Raw genomic sequence first — 25,392 nt, forward strand, 5'->3', positions numbered from 1 at the left:
GCAATTATCAAAATTTTGACAAAAATACAAATTACATCCTCCATCTTTTACAATCTCAAGTGTCCTTTGAACGCAGAGCTGAGAGAAAGCTTCTTGCTGCCTAACTGAACTTTTGAACTTTATCCCCAAGTGCACCCTGGAAGATAGAGCGCTGTCTTTAAACTACTGCCAAGCTGGAACAAGGTATGGGGCTCGTTTGAAACGTTTCTCCAAAGATATAGGCGGAATGCAATGTAGGTGGCCATTTTGTTGAGCTCTTAGCTTGGTGTTATATATAGTGTATGGCATTATACACTAGTACTGATCGTTTTAGTATCATGCTAGGGTATTTAATTGCCACTACAAAGCTAGGATCTCAATAAACCTGCACTGTTTAGTATGCAAAAGGTTGGATTGCCATCCATAAAATAATATGCACGTACATTAACATTTTGTGATATAAATCGTACAGTGTTTTAGATGCTAGTAGGGCAGCCGAATTCACATCGTTATAATGTAAATACTTTATTTGTCTGAGTACAGTAGCTTTAAAGCATGCTTAGAAAAAAATTAATTACAATTATTATCCATTATGCAATTTCACAGGCATGCACCACTAATTGTAACACTTCTCTAGCACGTCATTTTTTGTGCCACCCACGAGAATTGATTAATAGCTGTCTGTGTATGGTCGTAGAATGAAAATATGCTTTTATGACATAAAAATGCTTGACCCCTGAACCTTTTGTAACCAAGATACTAATAATCTTTTTAGCGGGGTAGATGATGTTAATCTTGCTTGTAAACAAGTAAATACCCACCATACCCATACGTACATGTACATGTTCTATGTTTTTGATTGTACGGTGGGATTTTAGAATGTCTCTTACTTTATTGTTTAGAATGTCTGCACAGTGTGTGTACGTACAGTATATGTACACACACATTCGCATACCATAGCTTCCCTGGAGTGGTGTGTCTTTATAACGGTGTTGTGTGGATTCATATCGCTAGTGCATTAGCACACTGGAATGTGAAACGGCTCTTAGAAGTTGCTCTGATCTTGAAGCTGTTATAATAATATTCCTGACTCCCATTGCTTGGTGCAGTGACGTATGCTATGTGCAGCAAAATCTTATAAGTGTTTTGTGTAATATATATTTGGCTGTTAATGTGCAAATATTTGATTCTATCTACCAATAATTTATGTATAGTGGGGTCTACATAATCATAGCATTTGATTACGTGTAGTCCATGCATTGTACTAATGTTATCGTTCCATACATAGACAACTTTTTGCTGACCATGGACACTGAGGTGTGTACCGAGACACCCATAACAACTGTGGAGACTGTCATCACTACCAATGAAGACCTCCCCTCTGGCCATGAGACTGAGATAGACAGTGAAATCATTGACACAGAAACCTTCACACAGGTGGTTACTTTATCAGTGATGTAATTACAATAATAGGCCACAGACACTTATAGGTATTCATTGACAGTTGTGTATTGTGATGTCATATGTCGTCATACAACTAGTTTGATAAAAATCAAGTTTAAAGCAGTTTCCTTCATTCAAGCTTCTTCTAGAACTTGCCAAAACCACCGTTGTCTATATAGCTATTGTCTGCATTCAGCTTCGCAACAAGATGTGTTACAGTGTAGTATCTATGATCAGCCAAGGCACTGAGTCTACAGCTTCTGCTGATGCTATTGCAATGACAATGAACTCCAGCCCCCTGACTAACACTAACACAAGTGGATACTCGAGCTATTCAAGCCCTGCAGATTCACCAGAGCAGTCACCAATCTATGATCAGCTTCTTGACATGGACTTGGGATATGATGCTCCCATGCAAAATGGTTACTCTGTTCCGACTGCCGTACCTCACCCTGACAGCCCTCACTCCTACGGTGGCTCTCCAGGCTACCCTCCTCAACACTTCAACCCAAACTCTCAAAATCTAATGTACTCCTCCGGCTCTCCTCATTGCCCGGCACCCTACAATGCCGGGGCTCCATACAATAACTCTGCTCCCTATGGAGTACATGGCTCAAACTTTTCCTATTTTAACTATCCACAGGGTGTTGAAGGCCTGTCCCCAAATTCCCAGAACCTTGGCCTACAGCAAATGTGCAAAATCTGTGGAGACACTGCCTCTGGGAACCACTTTGGTGTGCAGAGCTGTGAAGCTTGCAAGAGTTTCTTCCGTAGGAGTGTTCGAGCCACTGCCCGATATGCTTGTCGTGGAAGTCGAAACTGTGCCATTGAGAAAAACACGAGGAATCGCTGCCAGTATTGCCGACTTCAGAAATGCACAGCAAACGGCATGAGGAAGGAAGGTCAGACTGTCATAATAGAGTACGTATAGTATCCTGTGTAGTGGTAATAGTTTGTGATGATACATGCCTAAAGTAAAGATCAAGTGATAGATTATAGTGCCTTAAAAATATTTTATTCCCTCTACAGCTGTTCAAGAGGAGCGTACGCCTCAAGGGGCTAAGCTGCAACGTGCTACTACGCCCACTCCTCTGGGTTTCCCCAACCTTAACTTCATTCCTCCATCAATTCCATACTTTCCTCAGTCTTTTGACTCTCCGACTAGCCCTGTCCCTCGTATGCTCTCGCACACGGCCAGTCGAATGTACGGCTCTCTTCCCAATCTCAAGATGGAGTTCGATCGTTCCCCCATGTCCACGCCCACTTCCCTCTCCTCCTCCCAGCAGCGATTGTTCACCCCACCCTCTCTTGATACCTCTAGCTCGCACGTGTCAGTGTCAGTTCTGGTCAATGCTGATATGCAGTCTGAGCAAGCCGAGCCCGTTAAAACAACAGCTTCTAATATCAAACTGGAGGATCTCTTTGAAGGGCTGAAAACGTCTCTTTTGAAGGTGATTGAATGGGCCAAGCGTATCCCTGCTTTTGTGAGTCTTAGCCTGGACGATCAAGTGAAGCTCCTCAAGTCAAGCTGGTGTGAGCACTGTACTCTCAAGTTGGCTGCTCAGAATGGACCCAAAGCCGAATGTGTCCTCCTAGCCAATGGCGTTTCCTGTAACAGAGACCAGATCGAAGATCCGGAAGTCCGTCGCGTCATTAACAGGGTCTTCAACGAGCTTGCCTATTGGTTGGATTATCTGAATGTGGACCGAGTGGAGTTGGCCTGTCTTAAAGGCATCCTGCTCTTTAACCCAGGTACGTTTTAATTACAGAACCTCTCTAATTATGTACATACAAAACTTACATATTTCGCCCATAATAATAACAGTGTATTTCTAGCAAATTATGTGTGTGTGTGTGTTACTGTAATTATAACGAACACGGTATGTGTACACAGCGTGCCCACAGTGTGCCCATTCCGAGCATGTTGTTGATACCACACCAAACATACTGTTAAAGTGATAATTACATCAAAAAATATTCCTATTATTAAATATACTGTGATGTTTACATACTCAACTCCATATTTCATTATAATTATGGTTTTTCCTGCCCTACAGATGCCAAAGGTTTGAGCCCTGCCCCCAAGAAACGTGTTGAGATATTCCAGGAGCAGATTCTACAGTCGCTGGAGACACGCACCAAGACCATGTACCCTGTCTCCCCCCAGAGGTTCTCTAAACTCCTGCTCAGATTGGCCCCCCTCAAGGCCATCAGTCTCGAGGTCATGCAGCACATGGAGGTGCAGAGGGCGCTCGGGAACACCAAAATGGACAATTTGTTTGGAGAACTTTTAGATTTTGAGTGAACACTATTACGGTTGTTTCTAAAACACTGTTGTTGTTGGTTTTTTGTTTCTGTATTATATTGTGAGTTAATAATTATTATAGCAGTCATGTGTTGATAGGCCTAGAGCTTATAGTATCATCCCTCTTTTTTGTATACATGGTCTCTTTCTGTGCACATGCTTCTGTACTGTAGTCACACATAATTATGCTTAATGTTTGTAATGCTGTGCTTCTAAATTACCTTATGTGAATTACAAATGTTATCTGGCTGACAATCTCTGTTACAGCTGCATGCTCTGTGAAACTAGCTAGCTAGCTATCTTGCATGCAGTGAGTGAGTGGCACCAACTATAATGGAAGAGGCTGCAGATACTGCTCAAGTGAACTTTGAAATAGTAAGCAGCTTTTGACCTCTGGGTCTGGTAAATTCCTGTGGTAATTTTTTTGCTTGCTGTTGCCACCATAATATCTGTACCATTATACCCAGGTTGACTTGTACAGTCTGGACCGTGAGACTGCTCTCATTGACACTCCATATGGAGGGGTATCAGTTACACTCCAGGTTAATGGTCTACTATGAATATTGTTTGCAGTGTGTGCATTTATATAGCTAGCTGGCTAAGTTTAGTACACTTTGACCCTGCATGGGTAAGCTAACGAATTGAAGGGATGTGCACAAAATGATCAGTGCTAACACACACATAAACAGCTGTGAATATAATATCATATTTGTTTGTGTACAGGGTGATAAAGGAGACCCTGCTATCCTTACCTATCATGATATCGGACTCAACCGTCAGTCTTGTGATAATACGTCTCTTACATCTATACACAACATGACTCATAATTGTCTCTTACTCAGATTGTAGCAACTTTGGCACCTTCCTAGGGAGCAAGTCTATGGAGGCCCTGGCTGACAAGTTCTGCTGGTATCACATCAACGCCCCAGGGCAGGTGGGTATGGTAATGGAAGCACCCAGTCCTATCTATTCTGTTGTCTATATTCACAGGAATTTGGAGCTGAGAAGTTGCCAGTCGAGTAAGAACCATCTCATAATTATGTGCCTGCCATCAGTTTTGTTATAATTATGTGTGTTTTTGTCTGTCTGTATACAGCTTTTCCTATCCCACCATGACACAACTGGCGGAGCAAATAGAGTACATTATGGACTACTACCAGTTAGTGCACGTCTGTGAGGCTGTGATCCACTTTGTCATGTGGTGTATTTTCTTATTAATTAAGACATAAGTTATGTCTACCCACGGACCCTCATTATGCATATATGCACCTGCACAGGCTGGCCCACTTTATCGGCCTGGGGGTAGGAGCTGGAGCCAATGTTCTCGCTAGATATGCTGTGAGTTGTGTGGTGAATGCTAGTAGTCATGGGAACACACCTAAAGGAGTTCTGGTTTTTAAATAGATGGGAAAATTGTGAGATCACTCAGAGTACAATGATCAGCTGTTTGTGTCTACTATTCAACACACAGATGCTGAATCCAGAGCGTGTCAGTGGTCTTATCTTAATCAACTTGGAGCCACAAGCCATGTCCTGGACCCACCCAGCCTGGCTGTCTGGAAAGGTTATATATATGTGATACCACATATCTCCTTCTCAACTGCTTATAACTGTTATCAATCTGTCTGGGTATCCCATTGCCAAATTTACTGCATTCCTTAGGTACATACCAGAGCTAATAGTATGCGAGGGGGGGGGGGGGGGGGTGAGATATGTAGTTTTGGGACACAGCATAACTTTTCCCTAATTATTGAGTGCTATTATGTTACAGGCTGTCCAGTGGCAGTTGAAAGGACGTGAGATTGGAATTCCTCGACTAGCGGCCATCCATCTCAAACACCACGCTTTTGGTTCAGTGAGCACCACAATACTAATTACCTGTGTCACTAGACACAATAATTATAATAGCCATAATTATTGTATCTTGTGTAGATAAATCCAGTCAGTAGCCCATACAATAGTATTGTTTAGAGCTAGGAGGCACTGGAGTAATTTTTAGCTGATGTAATTTGTTGCAGATTTCTGGAGCACTGGATGGAGATTTAGTGCGATCCTACATGGAAGAGCTTAGTGTTCAGCAGCCCAACAACCTGGCCCTGCTCATGGACTCCTACCACAAGTGAGGCCTGTGACCAAATATTTGGTCCGGGAGGACTGAATATTGAAATATTTTGTCTCCCCCCCCCCCCCTCCCTGGAACAAATTCGGGTGGACCAAATATTTCCGTGACAGGCCCCCTCTGTCTCACATTTTTGGGTGTACCTAATTAGACCACTTGTTTATGTTATTGTGTTATTATGCCTGGAAACAATATCAAGTGGTCTTAGGTTCCCAAGATACTGTATTCATGGTCCTTTTATTAAATACTTGAGCTTGAACCTTTGTGTACTGTGGTTTTAGGTCCATTAGAGGTAATTGGAGCTGGTTAGAACAGCCTCTAAAATAGTATATAGCCCATAAACCACACAATCCTTAAATATACATTTACCATTGCTCAGGAGGTTATGTGTTGAATTTGTACACACAGGCGGTCCAGTATAACTGGCGACTTCATCAAGCTTATGGAGTAAGTCCAAATACATAGTAACATACACATGTACGTAGGGGACTGTTCGCAAATCCTATGCATTTATTATTCGTACACAGTATTAGATCCCAGAATCCTCAGCCTAGGTACATATAGCATATGCCTAGGCTAGTGGTTACCACAGTGTATCTCTGCCATGCAGGTGTCTCTGTCTGTTAGGCCTAGGCTAATGGTTACCCCAGTGTATCTCTGCCATGCAGGTGTCCCTGTCTGTTAGGCCTAGGCTAGTGGTTACCCCAGTGTATCTCTGCCATGCAGGTGTCCCTGTCTGTTAGGCCTAGGCTAATGGTTACCCCAGTGTATCTCTGCCATGCAGGTGTCCCTGTCTGTTAGGCCTAGGCTAATGGTTACCCCAGTGTATCTCTGCCATGCAGGTGTCCCTGTCTGTTAGGCCTAGACTAATGGTTACCCCAGTGTATCTCTGCCATGCAGGTGTCCCTGTCTGTTAGGCCTAGGCTAATGGTTACCCCAGTGTATCTCTGCCATGCAGGTGTCCCTGTCTGTTAGGCCTAGGCTAATGGTTACCCCAGTGTATCTCTGCCATGCAGGTGTCCCTGTCTGTTAGGCCTAGGCTAATGGTTACCCCAGTGTATCTCTGCCATGCAGGTGTCCCTGTCTGTTAGGCCTAGGCTAGTGGTTACCCCAGTGTATCTCTGCCATGCAGGTGTCCCTGTCTGTTAGGCCTAGGCTAATGGTTACCCCAGTGTATCTCTGCCATGCAGGTGTCTCTGTCTGTTAGGCCTAGGCTAGTGGTTACCCCAGTGTATCTCTGCCATGCAGGTGTCCCTGTCTGTTAGGCCTAGGCTAATGGTTATACCCCAGTGTATCTCTGCCATGCAGGTGTCCCTGTCTGTTAGGCCTAGGCTAGTGGTTACCCCAGTGTATATCTGCCATGCAGGTGTCCCTGTCTGTTAGGCCTAGGCTAGTGGTTACCCCAGTGTATCTCTGCCATGCAGGTGTCCCTGTCTGTTAGGCCTAGGCTAATGGTTATACCCCAGTGTATATCTGCCATGCAGGTGTCCCTGTCTGTTAGGCCTAGGCTAGTGGTTACCCCAGTGTATCTCTGCCATGCAGGTGTCCCTGTCTGTTAGGCCTAGGCTAGTGGTTACCCCAGTGTATCTCTGCCATGCAGGTGTCCCTGTCTGTTAGGCCTAGGCTAATGGTTATACCCCAGTGTATATCTGCCATGCAGGTGTCCCTGTCTGTTAGGCCTAGGCTAATGGTTACCCCAGTGTATATCTGCCATGCAGGTGTCCCTGTCTGTTAGGCCTAGGCTAATGGTTACCCCAGTGTATCTCTGCCATGCAGGTGTCTCTGTCTGTTAGGCCTAGGCTAGTGGTTACCCCAGTGTATCTCTGCCATGCAGGTGTCCCTGTCTGTTAGGCCTAGGCTAATGGTTATACCCCAGTGTATCTCTGCCATGCAGGTGTCCCTGTCTGTTAGGCCTAGGCTAGTGGTTACCCCAGTGTATATCTGCCATGCAGGTGTCCCTGTCTGTTAGGCCTAGGCTAGTGGTTACCCCAGTGTATCTCTGCCATGCAGGTGTCCCTGTCTGTTAGGCCTAGGCTAATGGTTATACCCCAGTGTATATCTGCCATGCAGGTGTCCCTGTCTGTTAGGCCTAGGCTAGTGGTTACCCCAGTGTATCTCTGCCATGCAGGTGTCCCTGTCTGTTAGGCCTAGGCTAGTGGTTACCCCAGTGTATCTCTGCCATGCAGGTGTCCCTGTCTGTTAGGCCTAGGCTAATGGTTATACCCCAGTGTATATCTGCCATGCAGGTGTCCCTGTCTGTTAGGCCTAGGCTAATGGTTACCCCAGTGTATATCTGCCATGCAGGTGTCCCTGTCTGTTAGGCCTAGGCTAATGGTTACCCCAGTGTATCTCTGCCATGCAGGTGTCCCTGTCTGTTAGGCCTAGGCTAATGGTTACCCCAGTGTATATCTGCCATGCAGGTGTCCCTGTCTGTTTGTTGTGTCTGGTAGTTTCACACACAAGGAAACGCTGGTCAAGCTCTGCTCACTGCTGCCACAAGGAAAAGCAACTTATCTGGAGGTTATAGTCGTGTTTACTAATGGTGTTTACAACCACACCGTTTCAATATTGATTCTTCTTACCATATGCCTATAGTCGATTATCGTGTCTAGGGATGCACACTTTCAGTATCTGTGATCGTATTGTCTGCTCTCATTTTATAGCCTCTACATTACAAGTCTTGTACGTGCGTAATTCTTCGTGTCTCCACTGTATACTAAACATTAACTTGAGACTATGTACAAGTCACACACACACACACCCACACCCATACGCCAGATTTCCAACACAAGTGGACTCCTACTAGAGGAGCAACCTGCTCGACTAGCCATTGCCCTCCAGCTGTTCCTACAAGGCCTTGGGCTAGTCCCTGCCCTCTCCACCCACCACACTTGTCCCTCCCTACACACTAGCATGGTGTTAGAGGGCATATCCGCCCCGCTATACCCCATAGCAGCCAGCTGAGATAGAGGGAGAAACACTGCAACATTGTCACTATATAAACACCGTTATATATGCCGTGGCAGTTAAACTAAACATGGAACATAGACTATATATATAAGTGTTAGACATTGTTTTGGTGATCTGTACTTCATTAATTATATCAGGAGTGCCTTATGTTTAGTGACCTAGGTATTCATGCTATGTCTGTATGGCCACCTATTCACAGGGTGTGTTTTGACTGACTGGCTGACTTCTAATCATTCCCACATAATTAATTTATAATAAACTGTGAAAGCATTTTATCTACTATTACATCAAGATTGCACAACATTAAATCATTTTCTATATCACTGTACACATGAGTGGTGGGTTCAAACAGGTATGGTACGTTCTTAGACATAAAACAGGTATGGTTGTTATTGTTAAAAACAAACAAACAATGCATAGTTCAAGACTTAGTTCACAATTAGTGACCCTTGCTTTTCTTTGTAAGACTTCTGAAGCATCTCAAAAACTTTGCCATATTTTGGGTTGTGTGGCTTCTGCGCCTGCACAGAGATGGGTTATGGTACACGTTAGAAGGAATGTTTAATAAATTCCTTTAATTAGGGGAGCCTGCATTCAAGTACATGCTTTGAACGATTGTTTTACTAATAAAATATGTAGTACATTATTACAATTGTTTACCATCATTTCTGCGACTAGTCCGAGAGCCACTGACAAGTTGTTGGCTTTAATGGCTGCCTGGATCATGGTGACATTGAACACTTGTCTCTGAGCCCAGCTGCCACCAAAACTGAGGAACTCGTAGCGCAGTGGCACCATGATCTGTAGCACCTGTAAGAGGGGGTGGGGTGGGTGTGGCTATATAAGAGTGAGGGTGTGTGGTTACCTCATCGTATTTCTCTTGTCCAAAAGCCAGCAAGGCATTGCACACTGGAACACCAAGCTGTACGTGAGAGAGCAAGGAAATGGACATACAACTGTGGTGGTGATATTCTTCACCTTCTCTGCCAACTTTTGATTGGGCAAATCTTCTGCATCATCAGCAGCATACTTGTGCATAGACTGTAGGGGCCATTAATGACGTGACTTAGTATCAGAGAGGCCACCATACACTCACCTTCATCATGCCCTCTGCCAGGGCTAGTCTGGCTGTGGACTCACACACTTTACCTCGGGCCAAACTGAACATTATGTGAGCATCAAACCTGCAGCAAACACATGTACAGGGCAATAATGGAAGCGGGGACCCAGTGTTAAATAAAACATCCATAACTTTAGTTCCGTTGATCCAATAACATTGATTTTATGATTTTCTGAAAGCTTAGAGATAGGCCTTGCAGATGATGTGTTTAAAAAAGGCTAGTATATTAGCCCCTCACCAAGGGGAGCGATGATTGTGTATGTGTGGAGTCATTCCCTGTGTCACCACCTCCCACCTCTCCTCTCCCACCTCTATGCCCATCACCTCTAGTCGCCATAGCAACGACGAGGCATCAAGCAGTCCAAACAGGTTATCTTTATTCGCCTTTGGCTTCAAGTGAGTATCAAACTCCTCCAGCACTTTAGAAACGTCTCCAAGATCTAGAGAAATGAACACATCACAGAAACTTAGTTTAATAGACATGCTGCATAATCATCACAACTAGGAAAATTGGCAAAAATCCTTAAGTTAAGGCCTCATTAATTTTATGACCATCAACTAGTGGCATTGTTGATTTACTCCCCCCTGATAATGTAGACCCCCTGCATGCAATTACTAACCGAGGTAGTACAGAGTGAGATGCCATGTGATGTGACCCTCGTACACGGCACCTGTCCAGTGACTTCGAGTGGATGTCAGAAACTCCACTCCTTCTCTAGGATGGTGGGCCTCTTCCATTATGTGGGCTAGAGGGATAATTATCAGCATCTCGAGTATGTGAAAATGGACAATTTGGACACGAAATAAATCACTGATCTAACCACACCATAATTATTGTAGCACTACCAAACAGCTACTAAATGCATATTTTAGTTTTGAAATTGGATGTTCCCAACCAGAGGAGGTACGACATCCGCGTGTCAAAGGAAACGTTTTAGACACACATTTCTTAGGTCAAAGTTCGGAATGTGTGTGTTAAAGACATGCGGATGACACGCAGATGTCGTACCTCCGAGGGTTCCCAACACAAGTTATGGATAATCCAAAGTTAGCTCCGAAATGAGGCCTGATTCTGAGAAATCATTATAATTATAAGCTGTATACAAACAATGGGAATACAGGTAATCTATGTACGTCACTAACCCATAGCATGAGTTGCGAATGGAGTTCTTCTGTCCATTGCCAGAGCTTTCCTGGCCACCTCTTCTGCTTTCCCCCTCTCTCTGCACTCCTCCAGGGCAAACCCATAGCTACACACACACAGAGAAATAGCAGCTTATTGAACCTGGCCCAAATCTTCAAGTAATAATAGCTTTTGCCAAACTCATAATTTAAGATTGATGGTACGTGTTTCTAGAGCTGTAGTTGTTGACTCACAAGGCCAGTATGCAGTTGTAGAGGGGTGTGTCCTCAGTCCAGAAAGGGAGCACTCTTCCCACTAAGTCTCGCATCTTCTCAAACTCTGCCAGGACAATGTACGATCCCACCATCACACGAATAGCAAGGCCATCTGTATGCAGTGGTCATGTGTACATTGATAGTTGCACAGTACACATGTTACTACCTCTAGGGTAGTCAAAGAGCATGTTAGAGAGCTCTTTAGTGGCATTGTCCAGACTGCCTGAGGCGTAGGCCAGGGCTGCTCGTACATATCCCCTCTCCCTCTCTGTCAGATCATCCTCCCCCTGGTGATGGTGGTCAGCTGCTGCTGCTCTCTTCACCACCTCCAAGTGAGGGGACACTGTGTGGGTGTGTGTGTGGGGTGTGGGCAGTAGTGTGTTTATACTAGCCTTTACCGTTTGGATCCGTTGGGGGTCGAAGGTCAAAAAGATTGAATATCACCTGCAAATTACAACAAATACCAGCAGTAAATGCATGCTTCATATAAACTATGGGACCGTCCACACGTACATACCAACATGCAATGAGCCAGCACAAATGAATCATCTTGTTGCAATGCAGCTTTGAAGTAAGGTAGAGAGCTTTCCCTGACGGCCACGTAGGCTATCAGACCCTTATTGAACCATTCCAAGGCCTCCTTGCTGGAGCAGGTCACATCTCCACCCGTAGCATCACTGTACACCACCATCATAGAGAAAGTAGGTAAACATCATCAAAATTAATAAAGCAACAAAAACAGATTGACACCCACGCAGTATACCCAGTGATTGCGTGGGTGGCTCCTGATTTTACCACCATTAGTCTCGCAAGCCACACCCCATAATACAAAAGAAGGGTCGTGGCTTTGTAATAATTATTTTATACGCTTGGCACTCTGATCCGCTGTACTGTGTACCTGTTTCAGTAGCTACCTACTAACTGCATTGCAAGTGAAGAACAGAAGAAGCGATCATGATAGTTGAGGACCTCACTGGACAGCCTCTGAGATGCTCTAGCAAAGAGGCCTTGGATCACTTCAACCAGGGTCTAACAGAGTATGTACTGGCCAGAGAGGATTGTGCTCAACATTTCAAGAAGGCCCTGAAATTGGACCCCACTCTTGTCATACCTCACTCTATGATGGTACACTGATAGCGTATATTATGGTGTTTATAGATATTAAATTTGTGTTTATAGATATTAAATTATAGGTACACACCGTGTCAACTACCACTTTTTGGACGTTGGCCCTACATATCACAATATAAATTTCAATTTCAGACAGTTATGGTATTCGTATTTTGCAGGTGATCTTCTGTCTGTCTGGAATGCAATCTCCTACTGACTCTGTAGGTAAGACCATCCAGTCTGGTGGTGTAACGCCCACCCCCTTGATGATAGTTCACTGAAGCTAACAGAAATTGAATTTCCCCTCAATATATTAATTACTCTTCCTGTATGTACAGTATTGTTTGTATTATTTGTATAATTGAACTCCGAACCTTGTACTTTAATTTGCAGGTCAATTATAGGGTTTCTGTTTACACAGGCTATGTTGTAGCCTTACACTGAACACACACTCTCAATCCCACACCTTGGGGCACTGAGCACACACTCCACACTCCACACACCCACCCACCCACACACACACACACACATAGTGTCCCCTCACTTGGAGGTGGTGAAGAGAGCAGCAGCAGCTGACCACCATCACCAGGGGGAGGAGGATCTGACAGAGAGGGAGAGGGGATACGTACGAGCAGCCCTGGCCTACGCCTCAGGCAGTCTGGACAATGCCACTAAAGAGCTCTGTAACATGCTCTTTGAATACCCTAGAGGTAGTAACATGTGTATCCCCTAGGCCTCTGTTTCTAACACACTGTTTGACATTTATTATGATTTTATTATGATTTTTGTCGAGATGTTACTTGAGTATACAAGAGTGTGTGTCTATAGGCAAAAACTATTAGCAGTAAATTATTGCAGTACTTGATGCAGTTGCTTCCTCTTGCTAGATGCCCTAGCCCTTCGTGTTGTGGTGGACTCTTACATTGGCCTGGGAGAGTATGAAAAGATGAGAGATTTGGTCGCTAGAGTTCTGCCATTTTGGACGGAAGACATGCCCCTGTATCACGGTGTGCTGGCATGGTATGTTAATGACTACATTGTGAAACCAACCAACTATGTATCGACATACCTTAGAAATGCATCACACACATAACTACAAAGCCACTAATTAATGAGGAAATGATGATCACACTTGAGTCATATTGTCCTCTAAAGTCATTTCTACAGCATTAATAGTTTGTATGGTTTGAGTATCCACTTATGTGTAGCTCGTTCAATAAGCTGCTATTTCTCTCTGTGTGTGTGTAGCTATGGGTTTGCCCTGGAGGAGTGCAGAGAGAGGGGGAAAGCAGAAGAGGTGGCCAGGAAAGCTCTGGCAATGGACAGAAGAACTCCATTCGCAACTCATGCTATGGGTAATTAAACCCTTCACAAGTACATGAGAAAGGAATTCAGCTGTAACTTAATTGTTGCCATTCCTTTATGTGAAATGGACTATTGAACTTGTCACATTAATTGCATTAATTACTGACTCTTAATAATTATACAACTGCACGCAGCTCATATTTTTGAAGAGGCTCATGATCCAACTAAAGGGGTGGAGTTTCTCACGGCCACCAGAGCTGATTGGACGGGTGTATTCCAGGGTCACATCAACTGGCATCTACTACTATACTATCTTGGTAAGTTAGTATAGACTCTACAATAAACTTCCTGTTTGAATATCAACACTGTTGCCAACACAGGATACTGTAGTATCAACATATCAGATCAGTAATTGTAAATCTAGCGCTTCAGCCCTGTCTATAAACTAGGTTTCTGTGATGTGTTCATTTCTCTAGATCTTGGAGACATTTCTAAATTGCTGGAGGAGTTTGACACTCACTTGAAGCCAAAGGCGAATAAAGACAACCTGTTTGGACTGCTTGATGCCTCGTCATTGCTATGGCGACTAGAGGTGATGGGCATAGAGGTGGGAGAGGAGAGGTGGGAGGTGGTGACACAGGGAATGACTCCACACATACACAATCATCGCTCCCCTTGGTGAGGGGCTAATATACTAGCCTTTTTAAACACATCATCTGCAAGGCCTATCTCTAAGCTTTCAGAAAATCATAAAATCAATGTTATTGGATCAACGAAACTAAAGTTATGGCCGTTCAAATATGTTTTATTTAACACTGGGTCCCCGCTTCCATTATTGCCCTATACATGTGTTTGCTGCAGGTTTGATACTCACATAATGTTCAGTTTGGCCCGAGGTAAAGTGTGTGAGTCCACAGCCAGACTAGCCCTGGCAGAGGGCATGATGAAGGTGAGTGTATGGTGGCCTCTCTGATACTAAGTCACGTCATTAATGGCCCCTACAGTCTATGCACAAGTATGCTGTTGATGATGCAGAAGATTTGCCCAATCAAAAGTTGGCAGAGAAGGTGAAGAATATCACCACCACAGTTGTATGTCCATTTCCTTGCTCTCTCACGTACAGCTTGGTGTTCCAGTGTGCAATGCCTTGCTGGCTTTTGGACAAGAGAAATACGATGAGGTAACCACACCCCTCACTCTTATATAGCCACACCCACCCCACCCCCTCTTACAGGTACTACAGATCATGGTGCCACTGCGCTACGAGTTCCTCAGTTTTGGTGGCAGCTGGGCTCAGAGACAAGTGTTCAATGTCACCATGATCCAAGCAGCCATTAAAGCCAACAACTTGTCAGTGGCTCTCGGACTAGCCGCAGAAATGATGGTAAGCAACTCTGAAAATATCTATTGATTTACTGTAACTGTATATCTTATTTCATAGGCACAGAAACCAAGCAATCCAAGATACCCTAAACTATTTCAAGAGCTTAAGAGCCTCCAAACACAGCAAAAATCTATCGAATCTCCTGCCTCAAAGAAAAGAAAGATATAGAAAACGTTTTATTATCAATCTGATTTTAGCAAAACTGTGTTTATAGTAATTTATATGGCATCTTGAGTATGCAACAAGTGAACAATGAAATACGTGGGTGTATTGCACCTACGTCATAATTATCACATAGTACGTCACAATTATGCATACGTCATATTGCATAAATGATAGTAGAATGGTCTAGTAAATTCTTTAGTCTCGATTATACGCCGCAAAGAATCGCATAAAAGAGGCGTGTTTGCTCAACATCCATTATTTTTTAATTCTGAAATACGATCGAAGAGAAACTCTGAAAGATGTGTTACAGTGTTGTTTCCATGGTAAGCCAAGGCACTGAGCGAACCGCTCCTTCAGCTCATGGCAGTCCAACTGGACGTACTGCGATGGTTTCCTACAGTGGCAGCCCGGTCACCAGCACCAGTGGGTACTCGAGCTATGCAAGCCCAGCCAACACGCCAGACCATTCTCCAAGCGGCTATGATCAGCTACTGGACCTGGACCTAACTGGAAGATTCGATGAAAGCAGTGTCGTGCAGAATGGCTACAATTATCCGGAAAGCCCTGGATCCTTCGTCAACTCTCCCATCTACTCCCCACAGTTCAATGGAACCTGCGAAGACGTGCAGTTCTGCGAAAATCCTGCTTTGTACAACAACCCTTACGGAATGGTACAAGGATCCAATTTCTCTTACTTCAACAATCCACAAAGTGTCGAAGGAATGTGCTATAATACGGCCCAGAATGTGATTGTACGGCAGCAAATGTGCAAAATCTGTGGAGACACTGCCTCTGGGAACCACTTTGGTGTGCAGAGCTGTGAAGCTTGCAAGAGTTTCTTCCGTAGGAGCGTTCGAGCCACTGCTAAATATGCTTGTCGTGGAAGTCGAAACTGCATCATCCAAAAACAAACGAGGAATCGCTGCCAGTATTGCCGACTTCAGAAATGCGTTGCAAATGGCATGAGGAAAGAAGGTCAGTTGTGATACTGTTCAGACATGATACTTTTTTTGTGCATTTAATCAATTTAGGGCCGTACTTGTATGTTTTTTACTGTTTCGTACATTTATATATGTTGTTCTTCTCTTTGTACAGCAGTCCAAGAGGAGCGTACACCTCATGGACCTATTCTGCAGCAGGCCACTACTCCAGCGCCTCTCAGTTATTTCAGTCCTAACTTTCCCAAACAGCGCTCCAAGTCTACTGATCGTCCCACCAGCCCTTTCCCTCAGACCCCCTCGCACACAACCAGTCGAATCTACACCTCGCTGCCAAATCTGAAAACGGAATCTAACGATAATTCTATAATACCCCCCACCCAAACAGATGCATTGATGTCTGATATTGTAAATGCTGATGTGCAATCGAACAGTCAAGCTCGACTTCTAAAGACGAAAGTTCAGGACATTAAAATGAACGATTTCTTTGAAGGGATGAATACCGCCGGTGTGATTGAATTGGCCAAACGTATCCCTGCTTTTGTGAGTCTTAGCCTGAACGATCAAGTGAAGCTCCTCAAGTCAAGCTGGTGTGAGCACTGTACTCTCAAGTTGGCTGCTCAGAATGGACCCAAAGCCGAATGTGTCCTCCTAGCTAATGGCGTCTCCTGTAACAGGGACCAGATTGAAGACTCTGAAGTGTGTTACATTATTGAGAAGATCTTCACTGAACTCAGCTATTGGATTAATGACATGAATATGGATAAAGTGGAGATGGCCAGTCTTCAAGGACTTATACTTTTTAATCCAGGTATGCAGCAGATACGCACACATGTTTTTTGTTCAGCTACAACATTGTGTACCTGTGTTTTATTTCAACTAACTGAACATTTACCGCTTTATTACATTTACCCTCTGTTTACTGCCCTACAGATGCCAAAGGTTTGAGCCCAGTTTCTAAGAAAATCGTTGGAATTTTCCAGGAGCAGATTCTACAGTCGCTGGAGACACGCACCAAGAACATGTACCCTGTCTCCCCCCAGAGATTCTCTAAACTCCTGCTCAGATTGGCCCCCCTCAAGGCCATCAGTCTCGAGGTCATGCAGCACATGGAGGTGCAGAGGGCGCTCGGGAACACCAAAATGAACCTTTTCTTTGAGTGAACCATTGTGTAAAACATTACCACTGCACTTTTACGTTTTTTTATATTTTGTGTTGTCACATACTACGTTTATGCCTACAAGCAATAATTTAATTTTGTGTCGTATTTAATTTTGTGTCATGTGAGTTTTTTCAGTGATGTTGTCCCAGTGAATATGATATGTTATCAAAGAACTTACTTGAATGCTAGAGGTACATATTTTACATATATAGTCATGTGTCCCTTTTTGAAATGAATATTATACATTATTAAAATGCCTGAACCCTGTGTGTCTGGTGAACCTTGCACCGGAAATAGCTATAATACTGCAGGCCATTAGCAGTATGAATTTCATTAGCCAACAACAACCACCACTACTTGACCTCTTCAATTGTTATTCATTTTATCCAGTCACATCTATTCATTCCCACGCACCTAGGCTTTCCCACTGTGGGAAAGGTTATGAGGAAGTCAGGAGGTGGTGGGTTTCAATGCAAGCCTTATAGTGAAAGCTATTAGTGGTCAAGTTTAACAAATGTATACACAAACCAAATATCACAGGAAGTAACTGCTCTGCTGTTAGTTTTATACTAGGTTGGGAGTTGAAATTATTATTGCGTGATTTTGGTGTGTAGAAAATGTTGATTTTGTAGTGATGGTCTCACTGGAAGTTTATATCACAGTGGTAAAGACTGTAATGAAATAGCCAAGTGTTAGTATGGTCTATACTATGGAGCATGGACAGTGTTATGCGTGGGTGCCACACAAACTGTTTACACTGAAAAACAATGTCTGTTTTAGGTACAAGGTTTATGTTGTGTGTTTTATTGTCACCTATGTAAATGAACTTATTGAAGTCATCATAGTTGGCTTTGAAAATAATTACATGTACTTAGACAACTTTAGGCCTCCTACGTACCTACGCAGACCGATTTTTCTCTAATAAAACAAAGTAAAAATCAACAGACAAGTGCCTCAATTAAAACGCGGGCGTCTATTCAAAATTAATACCGGTAAAGATCGTTAGTGAAACAATTAAACTATCAGAAACTATAAATTAGCTATCATTCTCAGTTATTATTTCTTGGCCCCATCTTGGGCAATCTTCTTGGCCACCTCGACCCACTTGTCTCCATCAGTGAGTCCCTTGATGAAGCGATCTGGGAAAGAAGACAGACCAGTAATGGCTCCCACCATCCCTCCAGTCAGAGATGCTCTGGCCAGGTTCTGTCCCCCACTGTTCACTGCAGTCAGTACAGCTGTCTCAAAGTTATCAGGGAAACGAGCAGCAAGGTAGTAGGCCCCAGGCATCAGCATATAGAAGGCACAGGAGAGGCCATACATTTGAGGGGCATCTCGGGCAGGCTCAATTCGCAGATTAAGATTGGCTACAGCCTTCGCTGCATATCCAGACCAGAGGAGGGAGTCTGGTTCGGGTGTATTCTCCTCACTGTCTCGATCTAGTGCCATTGCTGAAGTGAACGGAATTTTTCCTTCTGCGATCAAATTCATCAAATGTGAACTAATTTTCGAGTACTCCATTCCAGAGATTAGGCATGCTACAGTGAGCCCAAACGCAATGCTGTGCACTTGAACCTGTCGATCTTGATATTGCAGTATAGAATTTGAACCAATCTTTTTGACCAGTGTGGGTAGATCGTTGTGATATCGAGCAGCTAGAGCGACAGCACGTACACACGAGTCAGTCGTATCTCCAAATGGACTTGCACACTCCCCCCAAGGTTTCTTCAACACTACTCTGTTTTTCCAGACGTCACAAACGTCTTTCTGAGTGTACCTCCCTCCTTCTCTTGTTCCGTCCAGAGTTGCCAGGAAGCCATCCAGTCTTGTACAGAAGTCTTCCTCAGAGTATTCTCCTTTCTCATTCAGCGTCTCTAGGAGGTACTGAAACAGCTGGCCGGATTGCGAGACGTCTCCAGCCTTGCAGCCATAATGATAGCGACCAGGTTTGGCTGTAGTGTAATCATCGATCCATTCTCCATACTCTCTTTTGAGTTGGTCCAGATTGTAATACCAATGACATCCAAGGCCAAGGGCATCTCCAATCATGGCACCCATGATGGCACCAGCAGCTCTGTCTTGAATCGTTGCCATTGCTCTGGTTTGCAGGAAAGATCCACTCATATACACGTAGTATCTCCGGGCCTGACAAATGATGTCATAAGTCATGAACAAGTGCATGCAGGATTGGGCATGCGCATGAAGTGCTAATTAGCAGCTATAAAGTGTTATGTGAAACCGTCAGTATGGTCCATACTAAAGAACCTGTCTTGAATCGGTGCCATTATATATTGCTCTTGGTTTACAGGAAAGATTCACTCATATGCATAAGCTTATTCAAAGATCTCTCCAGTTTCAGGGCCAAATGACTGACAAATGATGTCAAGCAGTAAAACAAACAGATCAAAGCTTTGCTAGCTAGGGTTGCCTCCTTAGAATCTCTCCTACCAATAGATATAAATAGCCAACCAGCTTCATATGCACAAATTACGTCTGAGCAGTCCTCTCAATTATCTCCAAGTAACTTGCCTAAACAACCCCTAAACGACCACGAAAGGAGGTACAACCTGGTTTTTCTAGGTATAAGTGAAGTTGAAAAAGGAACAAACCGACATGACCGCATGAAAAAAGATCATATGCAAGTTCTGTCCATACTCACTGAAGTAAATCCAGACATAGACTCACGCTGTATCAGAGATTGCTTTCGCCTAGGTAAATACACCGACTCTAAGCACAGGCCCATTCTAGTAAAACTAACTAGCGCAAATGACGTGGCTAATATTCTAGCAAACCGCCAAGCACTGGCTTCCCTGAAGGTTAACATTCAGCCTGACTTACCCTTACTTGACCGCAAGATTAGGTCCATACTCCTCAAGGAAAGAAGGACCCTAATTGTGGAAGGGGTAGAAAGGAAAGACATCAAAATTAAAGGAAAAACACTAACTCTTTATGGTAAAAAGTACGGCTCCACAGAGGGTGACTCATTTATATACGATGGGGACAAATTTGAAAAAAGTCACATAACAGCTGTCTCATCACCAAATACCACTCAGCCCATGGCCCAATGACATAATGTCAAATCCTGTATATGGAATGCACGAAGCTTAACTAACAAATTTACTTTTTTTCAATCTTATATTTTAGCCAAATTTATCGATATTATCTGTGTGACCGAAACATGGTTGACCAAGTATCACTTTAATCTGGAAATCCTCCCTAATGACTACCTTTTGTACAGGAACGATAGAGAAACAAGAGGCGGAGGTGTTCTTATAGCTGCCAATCAAAATGTTCCATCCAGGCCATTTGAGCACATCTCAACGACAATCGAGCATGTCACAGTTGAATTGTTAACAGACCCTATTACGATTGTATGCGGCGTATATGTCCCACCCAACTCGTCACCATCTTATCTTGATGATGTCCTTACTTATATTAATTCCCTTCCAAAAACCAGAGACATTATTATCCTTGGAGATTTCAATTCACCAGATATTGACTGGTATTCTCTCGCTGGCACAACAAGCTTTACTCAAGATTTTTGCGACCTTTTATTTGAAAATAATTTTAGCCAGCTTGTCACATCGCCTACGCATATACATGGAAACCTTCTTGACCTAGTACTCACAAATGTTCCAAATAGAATTGTGAATATCAGTACAGATTATGATTTGTCAATCTCTGACCATTATCCAATTATTTTTCACCTTGAAACCAACCCATGTATACATATAGGAGGGAGCAAGACCAAACAAGAAACCTCTACAACTATTATAAAACAGATCAGACGCAGCTATTTCATGAGCTACAAGTTCTCAATTATATTTTTATTGCAAATACTCAGGAGCTATGGTCTTATCTAAAAGCTACCCTTATCAATGCACGAAATATATCAACTCCAATATGCAAGGTATCAAACGAACAAAGCCCTAGATGGCACACCTCAGAAATCAGGCATCTTTTAAAACAAATAAAAACTCTAAGAAAAAGTTTAAAAAAGTCAACAACTCAGTATAAAGAAGTTAAACTATTACTACTTGAAAGTACTTTTCAAGTGAAGTGCGCTGATGCAAAAATAAAACATGAGCGCTCTATCGTTACATCCTTTTCATCTAAACCAAAAACCTTATTTAGGCATTTAAAGAGACTAAGAACAAGCCGTGCCATTCCTAAAATACTCACCCACGAAAATTTCATGTTTTCTGACACACTCTCCAAAGCAAACGCACTAAATAATTTTTTTCATTCTACCTTTTCAGTAAGTATTTTCATTTTACCACCAATTGAAGAAATGCCCACTCCATCCCATCAACTTCATGACATTGTGTTTGATCCGATAGAGGTCTATAAAGAATTATTATCGCTGGACACATCAAAAGCAATGGGCTGCGACAACTTACATCCAGCTCTATTAAAAATGAGTGCACTACAAATATATGAACCTGTTTCAATGCTTTTTAATATCTGTCTAAGTACTGGCTCACTTCCAGAAGAATGGAAGATACACAAGATCGTACCAATTCCTAAGAAAGGAGACTTAACGCTCATTAAAAACTATCGCCCGATCTCTCTACTGTGTATGCTTTCTAAAATTCTGGAAAGAATTGTTTACAACCACATAATTGACTTCATTAGACCACAGCTCTCAACAAATCAATTTGGTTTCCTAAAGGGCAGATCCTGCTTATCACAGCTGCTAACATCATACAGCGAGATTGTGGAAGCTCTAAATGCTGGAGAATCCTGCGACGTTATATACTTGGACTTTGCTAAGGCGTTTGATAAAGTGTCCCATAAACAACTGTTATTCAAACTATGGAGGTTAGGCATTACAGGTAATGTATGGAAATGGTTTGAATGTTATTTTAGCAACCGAAGCCACTATGTCTGTTTAGAGGGAACAAACTCTTCATCACTATCTGTGCTATCAGGCGTACCTCAAGGCAGCATTCTCGGTCCTCTGTTGTTTTTAGTATAATTATGTCAATGATATCACCACTCCAATCGTTAATTTGTCCATATACATCTATGCAGATGACACTAAACTAGTGAAGCGAATAGCCAATGCAGAAGACCAAGTTGACCTGCAATCTGATCTAGACCATCTCGTCACATGGTGCAAGGACTGGAACTTATCACTCAATTTAGACAAATGTGTCTACCTCCACTTTGGTAAAACCATTCATGACTCGCTATACAATTTAGACTCAAAGCTAATCTTGACAAGAGACTCTTACAAAGACCTGGGAGTGACCATCCAGAATAGTCTCTCCTGGGACCAACATATCAACAACCTATGTTCGAAGGCCTACAGCTGTTTGTACCTTATTAAAAGAAACACTCAATGCTCTCATGATCTCCACACAAAAAGAACACTTTATACTACGCTTGTTAGATCTAATTTAACATTTTGTTCGCAACTGTGGAGACCACAGACACACAAGGCCATCACAAAAGTGGAACAAATCCAGAGAAGATCTTCAAAGTTTATTCTGAACCTTACATGTAGATCTGATAGTCTCGACTACAAAAGTCGCCTCATTAAACTGGACCTTTTGCCACTAATGAACTGGCTAGAGTTGCAAGATGTCATATTCGCCGTCAGGTGTCTCCAAAAACCAGTAGACAACTTCAACATTACTGAGTTCATATCATTCTCTACCAGCAACACAAGACTATCGTCTAATCACAAGCTAGTTCATAAAGGTCATCATCGCTCAAACACAACAAGACACTTTTACTTCAAAAGATTGGTCAGACTCTGGAACGCCCTGCCCTCCCTTTTATAGATCTCTCTCACTCGATGTCAACTATCAAGAATCAACTCTACAAACATTTCTGGGACAGTTTTCTAGAACGCTTTGACCAATCAATAATTTGCACTTATCACCTAGTCTGTCCCTGTTGCTCTGTATAACTGTATAATTATGTATACTGTAGATCTAGTCAGGTGTTCCTTCTAGGAACTTCCTGTCAGTATGTTTAATTTCTGACACACAACAATCTATTCACCTTGTGTAAATGTAAAGTCATACTGTAAAGCATCGATTATTATTATTATTATTATAACTGACATAGTCCACAACAAAACTCCTACACATTAGTCCCATTACTATGATGTAATGCAGTGATACATGACAAGAGCTATAGGAAATCATTATGAGTGGATTCTAAGTAGTTTAAGTGTTAGAACTGGTTTATTATTAAAAGTGAGTTTTACAGTTCAACAAATCAGTGCAAGTTATATACATACTTTCTGTACTAGATCTACTGGTAGATCATAGACTCAGTTAAACTGTCTCAGTGTTTGGTCTGGTCAACATCAACTGCCTGAAAATTGAAACGATGGGAAATGCAGGAATAAAAAAATCATCTGCTCCTAAAACTAAAACAGCAAATGTGACGAGTGAAACTGTGACATTTACTGAAAATGTCTCTGCACCACCAAAATCAGTGGAGAAATCAAATCTTGGTTTTAGCAGCAAAAAACGCTCAAGGGAACTTCCAAAACGTTAGATGATACATGTAATATGTACATTTGAGTCTCTACTGGTGATTGTTGTACATAATTCCTATAACTCTGTTAATCCATCCAACTAAGCACCCATGCAGATATAATGATGACTAAGAAACCCAATGTTCACTGGAGCGATATAGTTGGTCTCAATGTTGCCAAAGAAGCTCTCAAGGAGGCAATTATCATTCCTATAAAATTTCCCCATCTTTTTAAAGGTATTTTGTCAAAATTCTTGTGTTTAATATCATATTACAACACACAGGAAAAAGGAGCCAAGTCACTGGAATACTCTTATATGGGGTAAGTTTTGTCTCAGGTGTGGCTATGTTATCATACCTAAATGCAGCCACCTGGTACTGGAAAGTCCTACCTGGCAAAAGCTGTGGCTACTGAAGCTTCTTACACATTCTTCTCTGTATTACCTACTGACATTAGTAAATCGACTAGAGAAAACAAGCGCTTTATAAAGAATCTTTTTGAAGAAGCCAAGGCTAAAAAGCCTTCGATCATCTTCATTGATGAGATTGATGTGCTTTGTAACAACCGCTCAATTTCTACGGATGTTGGCACTGTTTATCGAATCAAGAATGAATTTTTCACACAGATGCAGGGGCTGGAGAATGGGGTTATTGTAATGGGGGCTACTAATGTACCATGGGTGCTTGATTTAACAATGCAGAGATGGTTTCAAAAGTGCATCTACACACCCCTACCAGAAAAGGCTGCTCGAAGGCATATGATTGAGTACTTCATTGGTACTGTCCCACACTGTCTGATCCCACGTGACTTTGATAGTATTGTTATGAGGACTGACGGTTATTCTGGTGAAGCTATCGAGGAACTAGTCAGAGAAGCACTGATGATGCCACTACGAAAAGTCCAGAGAGCAACTCATTTCAAGATGAGTAGCGGCCCCTCCCCAACTAATTCGACAGTCTGTTCCGATGACCTTCTGTCCCCTTGTGGTCCTCGTGAACAAGGAGCTACGGAGATGTCTTGGATGGACGTTCCCGGAGACAAACTGCTCGAGCCAAAGGTGACAGTTTGGGATTTTATAAAATCCTTTGACAGCTCTCGGCCCACCGTGAACTCAGATGATCTGCAGAGATTTGAGGATTACTCCAAAAAAATTAAACAAAGAGATTTATACTCCTGAGCAATGATTAATTATTATGATAATGACAAAATTAGACGTTTTTTTATAAGGCAGCTTTAATGAATAACATTATGTATCACAAACATCACTCATTACAAATTTGATTTCACAGTTTATACAACAGCATGTGGTTGCGACGTAAGGTTGGAGAAACGCCCCCTATATGATTGTTTTTTGTTTTTTCAAATCCCCAAGTATGGGGCCACAATTATAGTGCAGATACAATATGGTTTTAAGTGGAGTTGCGTACTCTTCCTAATGAACTATCTTGGAATTTTGGCATGTGCATTGGACAGCTAATTTAGTTAATAGGTAAAGATC

The 25,392-nt window shown here is 42.7% G+C and overlaps 7 protein-coding genes across 11 annotated transcripts; 5 read left to right on the top strand and 2 right to left on the bottom strand.

Annotated features, from left to right (window-relative positions):
• The first annotated feature begins 26 nt into the window (after nucleotides 1-26).
• Nucleotides 27-3,965, top strand: LOC135344915 (retinoic acid receptor RXR-alpha-A-like). Of its 2 annotated transcripts, XM_064542203.1 has the most exons (5): nucleotides 27-183; nucleotides 1,268-1,416; nucleotides 2,066-2,324; nucleotides 2,452-3,174; nucleotides 3,480-3,965. In XM_064542203.1, the coding sequence occupies exons 2-5, from the start codon at nucleotides 1,285-1,287 to the stop codon at nucleotides 3,725-3,727; spliced, it is 1,362 nt and encodes a 453-aa protein (XP_064398273.1). In that variant the 5' UTR covers nucleotides 27-183; nucleotides 1,268-1,284; the 3' UTR covers nucleotides 3,728-3,965. The 2 variants fall into 2 exon arrangements, with proteins under 2 accessions (XP_064398273.1, XP_064398272.1); XM_064542202.1 differs by lacking the exons at nucleotides 27-183; nucleotides 1,268-1,416 and having other exon boundaries at nucleotides 1,442-2,324.
• A 16-nt stretch (nucleotides 3,966-3,981) lies between these two features.
• Nucleotides 3,982-9,124, top strand: LOC135344928 (protein NDRG1-like). Its single transcript, XM_064542217.1, has 13 exons — nucleotides 3,982-4,102; nucleotides 4,195-4,269; nucleotides 4,451-4,502; nucleotides 4,570-4,661; nucleotides 4,718-4,746; nucleotides 4,824-4,886; nucleotides 5,005-5,065; nucleotides 5,199-5,291; nucleotides 5,499-5,582; nucleotides 5,746-5,846; nucleotides 6,255-6,293; nucleotides 8,267-8,366; nucleotides 8,625-9,124. The coding sequence occupies exons 1-13, from the start codon at nucleotides 4,061-4,063 to the stop codon at nucleotides 8,808-8,810; spliced, it is 1,017 nt and encodes a 338-aa protein (XP_064398287.1). The 5' UTR covers nucleotides 3,982-4,060; the 3' UTR covers nucleotides 8,811-9,124.
• Nucleotides 9,110-12,052, bottom strand: LOC135344920 (tetratricopeptide repeat protein 38-like). 2 transcript variants are annotated; one of them, XM_064542208.1, is made up of 12 exons: nucleotides 11,852-12,052; nucleotides 11,733-11,778; nucleotides 11,501-11,677; nucleotides 11,314-11,446; nucleotides 11,080-11,186; nucleotides 10,557-10,682; nucleotides 10,175-10,376; nucleotides 9,913-10,000; nucleotides 9,795-9,857; nucleotides 9,682-9,738; nucleotides 9,477-9,626; nucleotides 9,110-9,337 (listed from the first exon to the last, which is right to left on the bottom strand). In XM_064542208.1, the coding sequence occupies exons 1-12, from the start codon at nucleotides 12,026-12,028 to the stop codon at nucleotides 9,245-9,247; spliced, it is 1,419 nt and encodes a 472-aa protein (XP_064398278.1). In that variant the 5' UTR covers nucleotides 12,029-12,052; the 3' UTR covers nucleotides 9,110-9,244. The 2 variants fall into 2 exon arrangements, with proteins under 2 accessions (XP_064398278.1, XP_064398279.1); XM_064542209.1 differs by having other exon boundaries at nucleotides 11,848-12,026.
• Nucleotides 12,053-12,168: 116 nt separating this feature from the next.
• Nucleotides 12,169-15,378, top strand: LOC135344919 (tetratricopeptide repeat protein 38-like). Its single transcript, XM_064542207.1, has 12 exons — nucleotides 12,169-12,459; nucleotides 12,624-12,669; nucleotides 12,978-13,154; nucleotides 13,332-13,464; nucleotides 13,693-13,799; nucleotides 13,944-14,066; nucleotides 14,226-14,427; nucleotides 14,611-14,698; nucleotides 14,754-14,816; nucleotides 14,873-14,929; nucleotides 14,984-15,133; nucleotides 15,191-15,378. Exons 1-12 carry the CDS (start codon nucleotides 12,289-12,291, stop codon nucleotides 15,299-15,301), a joined length of 1,428 nt encoding a protein of 475 aa, XP_064398277.1. The 5' UTR covers nucleotides 12,169-12,288; the 3' UTR covers nucleotides 15,302-15,378.
• Nucleotides 15,379-15,539: 161 nt separating this feature from the next.
• On the top strand, nucleotides 15,540-17,571 carry LOC135344917 (retinoic acid receptor RXR-alpha-B-like). 2 transcript variants are annotated; one of them, XM_064542205.1, is made up of 3 exons: nucleotides 15,540-16,273; nucleotides 16,394-17,047; nucleotides 17,170-17,571. In XM_064542205.1, the coding sequence occupies exons 1-3, from the start codon at nucleotides 15,598-15,600 to the stop codon at nucleotides 17,397-17,399; spliced, it is 1,560 nt and encodes a 519-aa protein (XP_064398275.1). In that variant the 5' UTR covers nucleotides 15,540-15,597; the 3' UTR covers nucleotides 17,400-17,571. The 2 variants fall into 2 exon arrangements, with proteins under 2 accessions (XP_064398275.1, XP_064398276.1); XM_064542206.1 differs by having other exon boundaries at nucleotides 16,397-17,047.
• A 754-nt stretch (nucleotides 17,572-18,325) lies between these two features.
• Nucleotides 18,326-19,556, bottom strand: LOC135344926 (uncharacterized). The gene has a single exon (XM_064542215.1). The coding sequence runs from the start codon at nucleotides 19,520-19,522 to the stop codon at nucleotides 18,455-18,457; it is 1,068 nt and encodes a 355-aa protein (XP_064398285.1). The 5' UTR covers nucleotides 19,523-19,556; the 3' UTR covers nucleotides 18,326-18,454.
• Nucleotides 19,557-23,450: 3,894 nt separating this feature from the next.
• LOC135344924 (vacuolar protein sorting-associated protein 4A-like) lies at nucleotides 23,451-25,205 on the top strand. Of its 2 annotated transcripts, XM_064542214.1 has the most exons (5): nucleotides 23,451-23,607; nucleotides 23,664-23,909; nucleotides 24,011-24,130; nucleotides 24,178-24,215; nucleotides 24,262-25,205. In XM_064542214.1, exons 2-5 carry the CDS (start codon nucleotides 23,744-23,746, stop codon nucleotides 25,069-25,071), a joined length of 1,134 nt encoding a protein of 377 aa, XP_064398284.1. In that variant the 5' UTR covers nucleotides 23,451-23,607; nucleotides 23,664-23,743; the 3' UTR covers nucleotides 25,072-25,205. The 2 variants fall into 2 exon arrangements, with proteins under 2 accessions (XP_064398284.1, XP_064398283.1); XM_064542213.1 differs by having other exon boundaries at nucleotides 23,507-23,909; nucleotides 24,262-25,204.
• Nucleotides 25,206-25,392: the final 187 nt, after the last annotated feature.

The sequence above is a fragment of the Halichondria panicea genome, chromosome 12 (genome assembly GCF_963675165.1).
Source record: "Halichondria panicea chromosome 12, odHalPani1.1, whole genome shotgun sequence".
Taxonomy (NCBI): Eukaryota; Metazoa; Porifera; class Demospongiae; order Suberitida; family Halichondriidae; genus Halichondria; species Halichondria panicea.

Excerpts from the sequence above, each read along its gene's own strand:
- LOC135344928 (XM_064542217.1), top strand. The coding sequence starts at position 4,061 with ATGGAAGAGGCTGCAGATACTGCTCAAGTGAACTTTGAAATA. Across the intron at positions 4,503-4,569 it reads TCATGATATCGGACTCAACC|ATTGTAGCAACTTTGGCACC; the intron begins GTCAGTCTTGTG and ends TCTCTTACTCAG. Across the intron at positions 4,887-5,004 it reads TACATTATGGACTACTACCA|GCTGGCCCACTTTATCGGCC; the intron begins GTTAGTGCACGT and ends GCACCTGCACAG.
- LOC135344926 (XM_064542215.1), bottom strand. The coding sequence starts at position 19,522 with ATGAGTGGATCTTTCCTGCAAACCAGAGCAATGGCAACGATTCAAGAC.
- LOC135344924 (XM_064542214.1), top strand. The coding sequence starts at position 23,744 with ATGGGAAATGCAGGAATAAAAAAATCATCTGCTCCTAAAACTAAAACA. Across the intron at positions 24,131-24,177 it reads ATTTCCCCATCTTTTTAAAG|GAAAAAGGAGCCAAGTCACT; the intron begins GTATTTTGTCAA and ends TACAACACACAG. Across the intron at positions 24,216-24,261 it reads CTGGAATACTCTTATATGGG|CCACCTGGTACTGGAAAGTC; the intron begins GTAAGTTTTGTC and ends ACCTAAATGCAG.
- LOC135344919 (XM_064542207.1), top strand. The coding sequence starts at position 12,289 with ATGATAGTTGAGGACCTCACTGGACAGCCTCTGAGATGCTCTAGCAAA. Across the intron at positions 13,155-13,331 it reads GCTCTTTGAATACCCTAGAG|ATGCCCTAGCCCTTCGTGTT; the intron begins GTAGTAACATGT and ends TCCTCTTGCTAG. Across the intron at positions 15,134-15,190 it reads GACTAGCCGCAGAAATGATG|GCACAGAAACCAAGCAATCC; the intron begins GTAAGCAACTCT and ends CTTATTTCATAG.
- LOC135344917 (XM_064542205.1), top strand. The coding sequence starts at position 15,598 with ATGTGTTACAGTGTTGTTTCCATGGTAAGCCAAGGCACTGAGCGAACC. Across the intron at positions 16,274-16,393 it reads AAATGGCATGAGGAAAGAAG|CAGTCCAAGAGGAGCGTACA; the intron begins GTCAGTTGTGAT and ends CTCTTTGTACAG. Across the intron at positions 17,048-17,169 it reads ACTTATACTTTTTAATCCAG|ATGCCAAAGGTTTGAGCCCA; the intron begins GTATGCAGCAGA and ends ACTGCCCTACAG.
- LOC135344920 (XM_064542208.1), bottom strand. The coding sequence starts at position 12,028 with ATGATGGTGGTGTACAGTGATGCTACGGGTGGAGATGTGACCTGCTCC. Across the intron at positions 11,447-11,500 it reads GCTCTTTGACTACCCTAGAG|ATGGCCTTGCTATTCGTGTG; the intron begins GTAGTAACATGT and ends CACTGCATACAG. Across the intron at positions 9,627-9,681 it reads GACAAGAGAAATACGATGAG|GTGCTACAGATCATGGTGCC; the intron begins GTAACCACACAC and ends CCCCTCTTACAG.
- LOC135344915 (XM_064542202.1), top strand. The coding sequence starts at position 1,631 with ATGTGTTACAGTGTAGTATCTATGATCAGCCAAGGCACTGAGTCTACA. Across the intron at positions 2,325-2,451 it reads AAACGGCATGAGGAAGGAAG|CTGTTCAAGAGGAGCGTACG; the intron begins GTCAGACTGTCA and ends TTCCCTCTACAG. Across the intron at positions 3,175-3,479 it reads CATCCTGCTCTTTAACCCAG|ATGCCAAAGGTTTGAGCCCT; the intron begins GTACGTTTTAAT and ends CCTGCCCTACAG.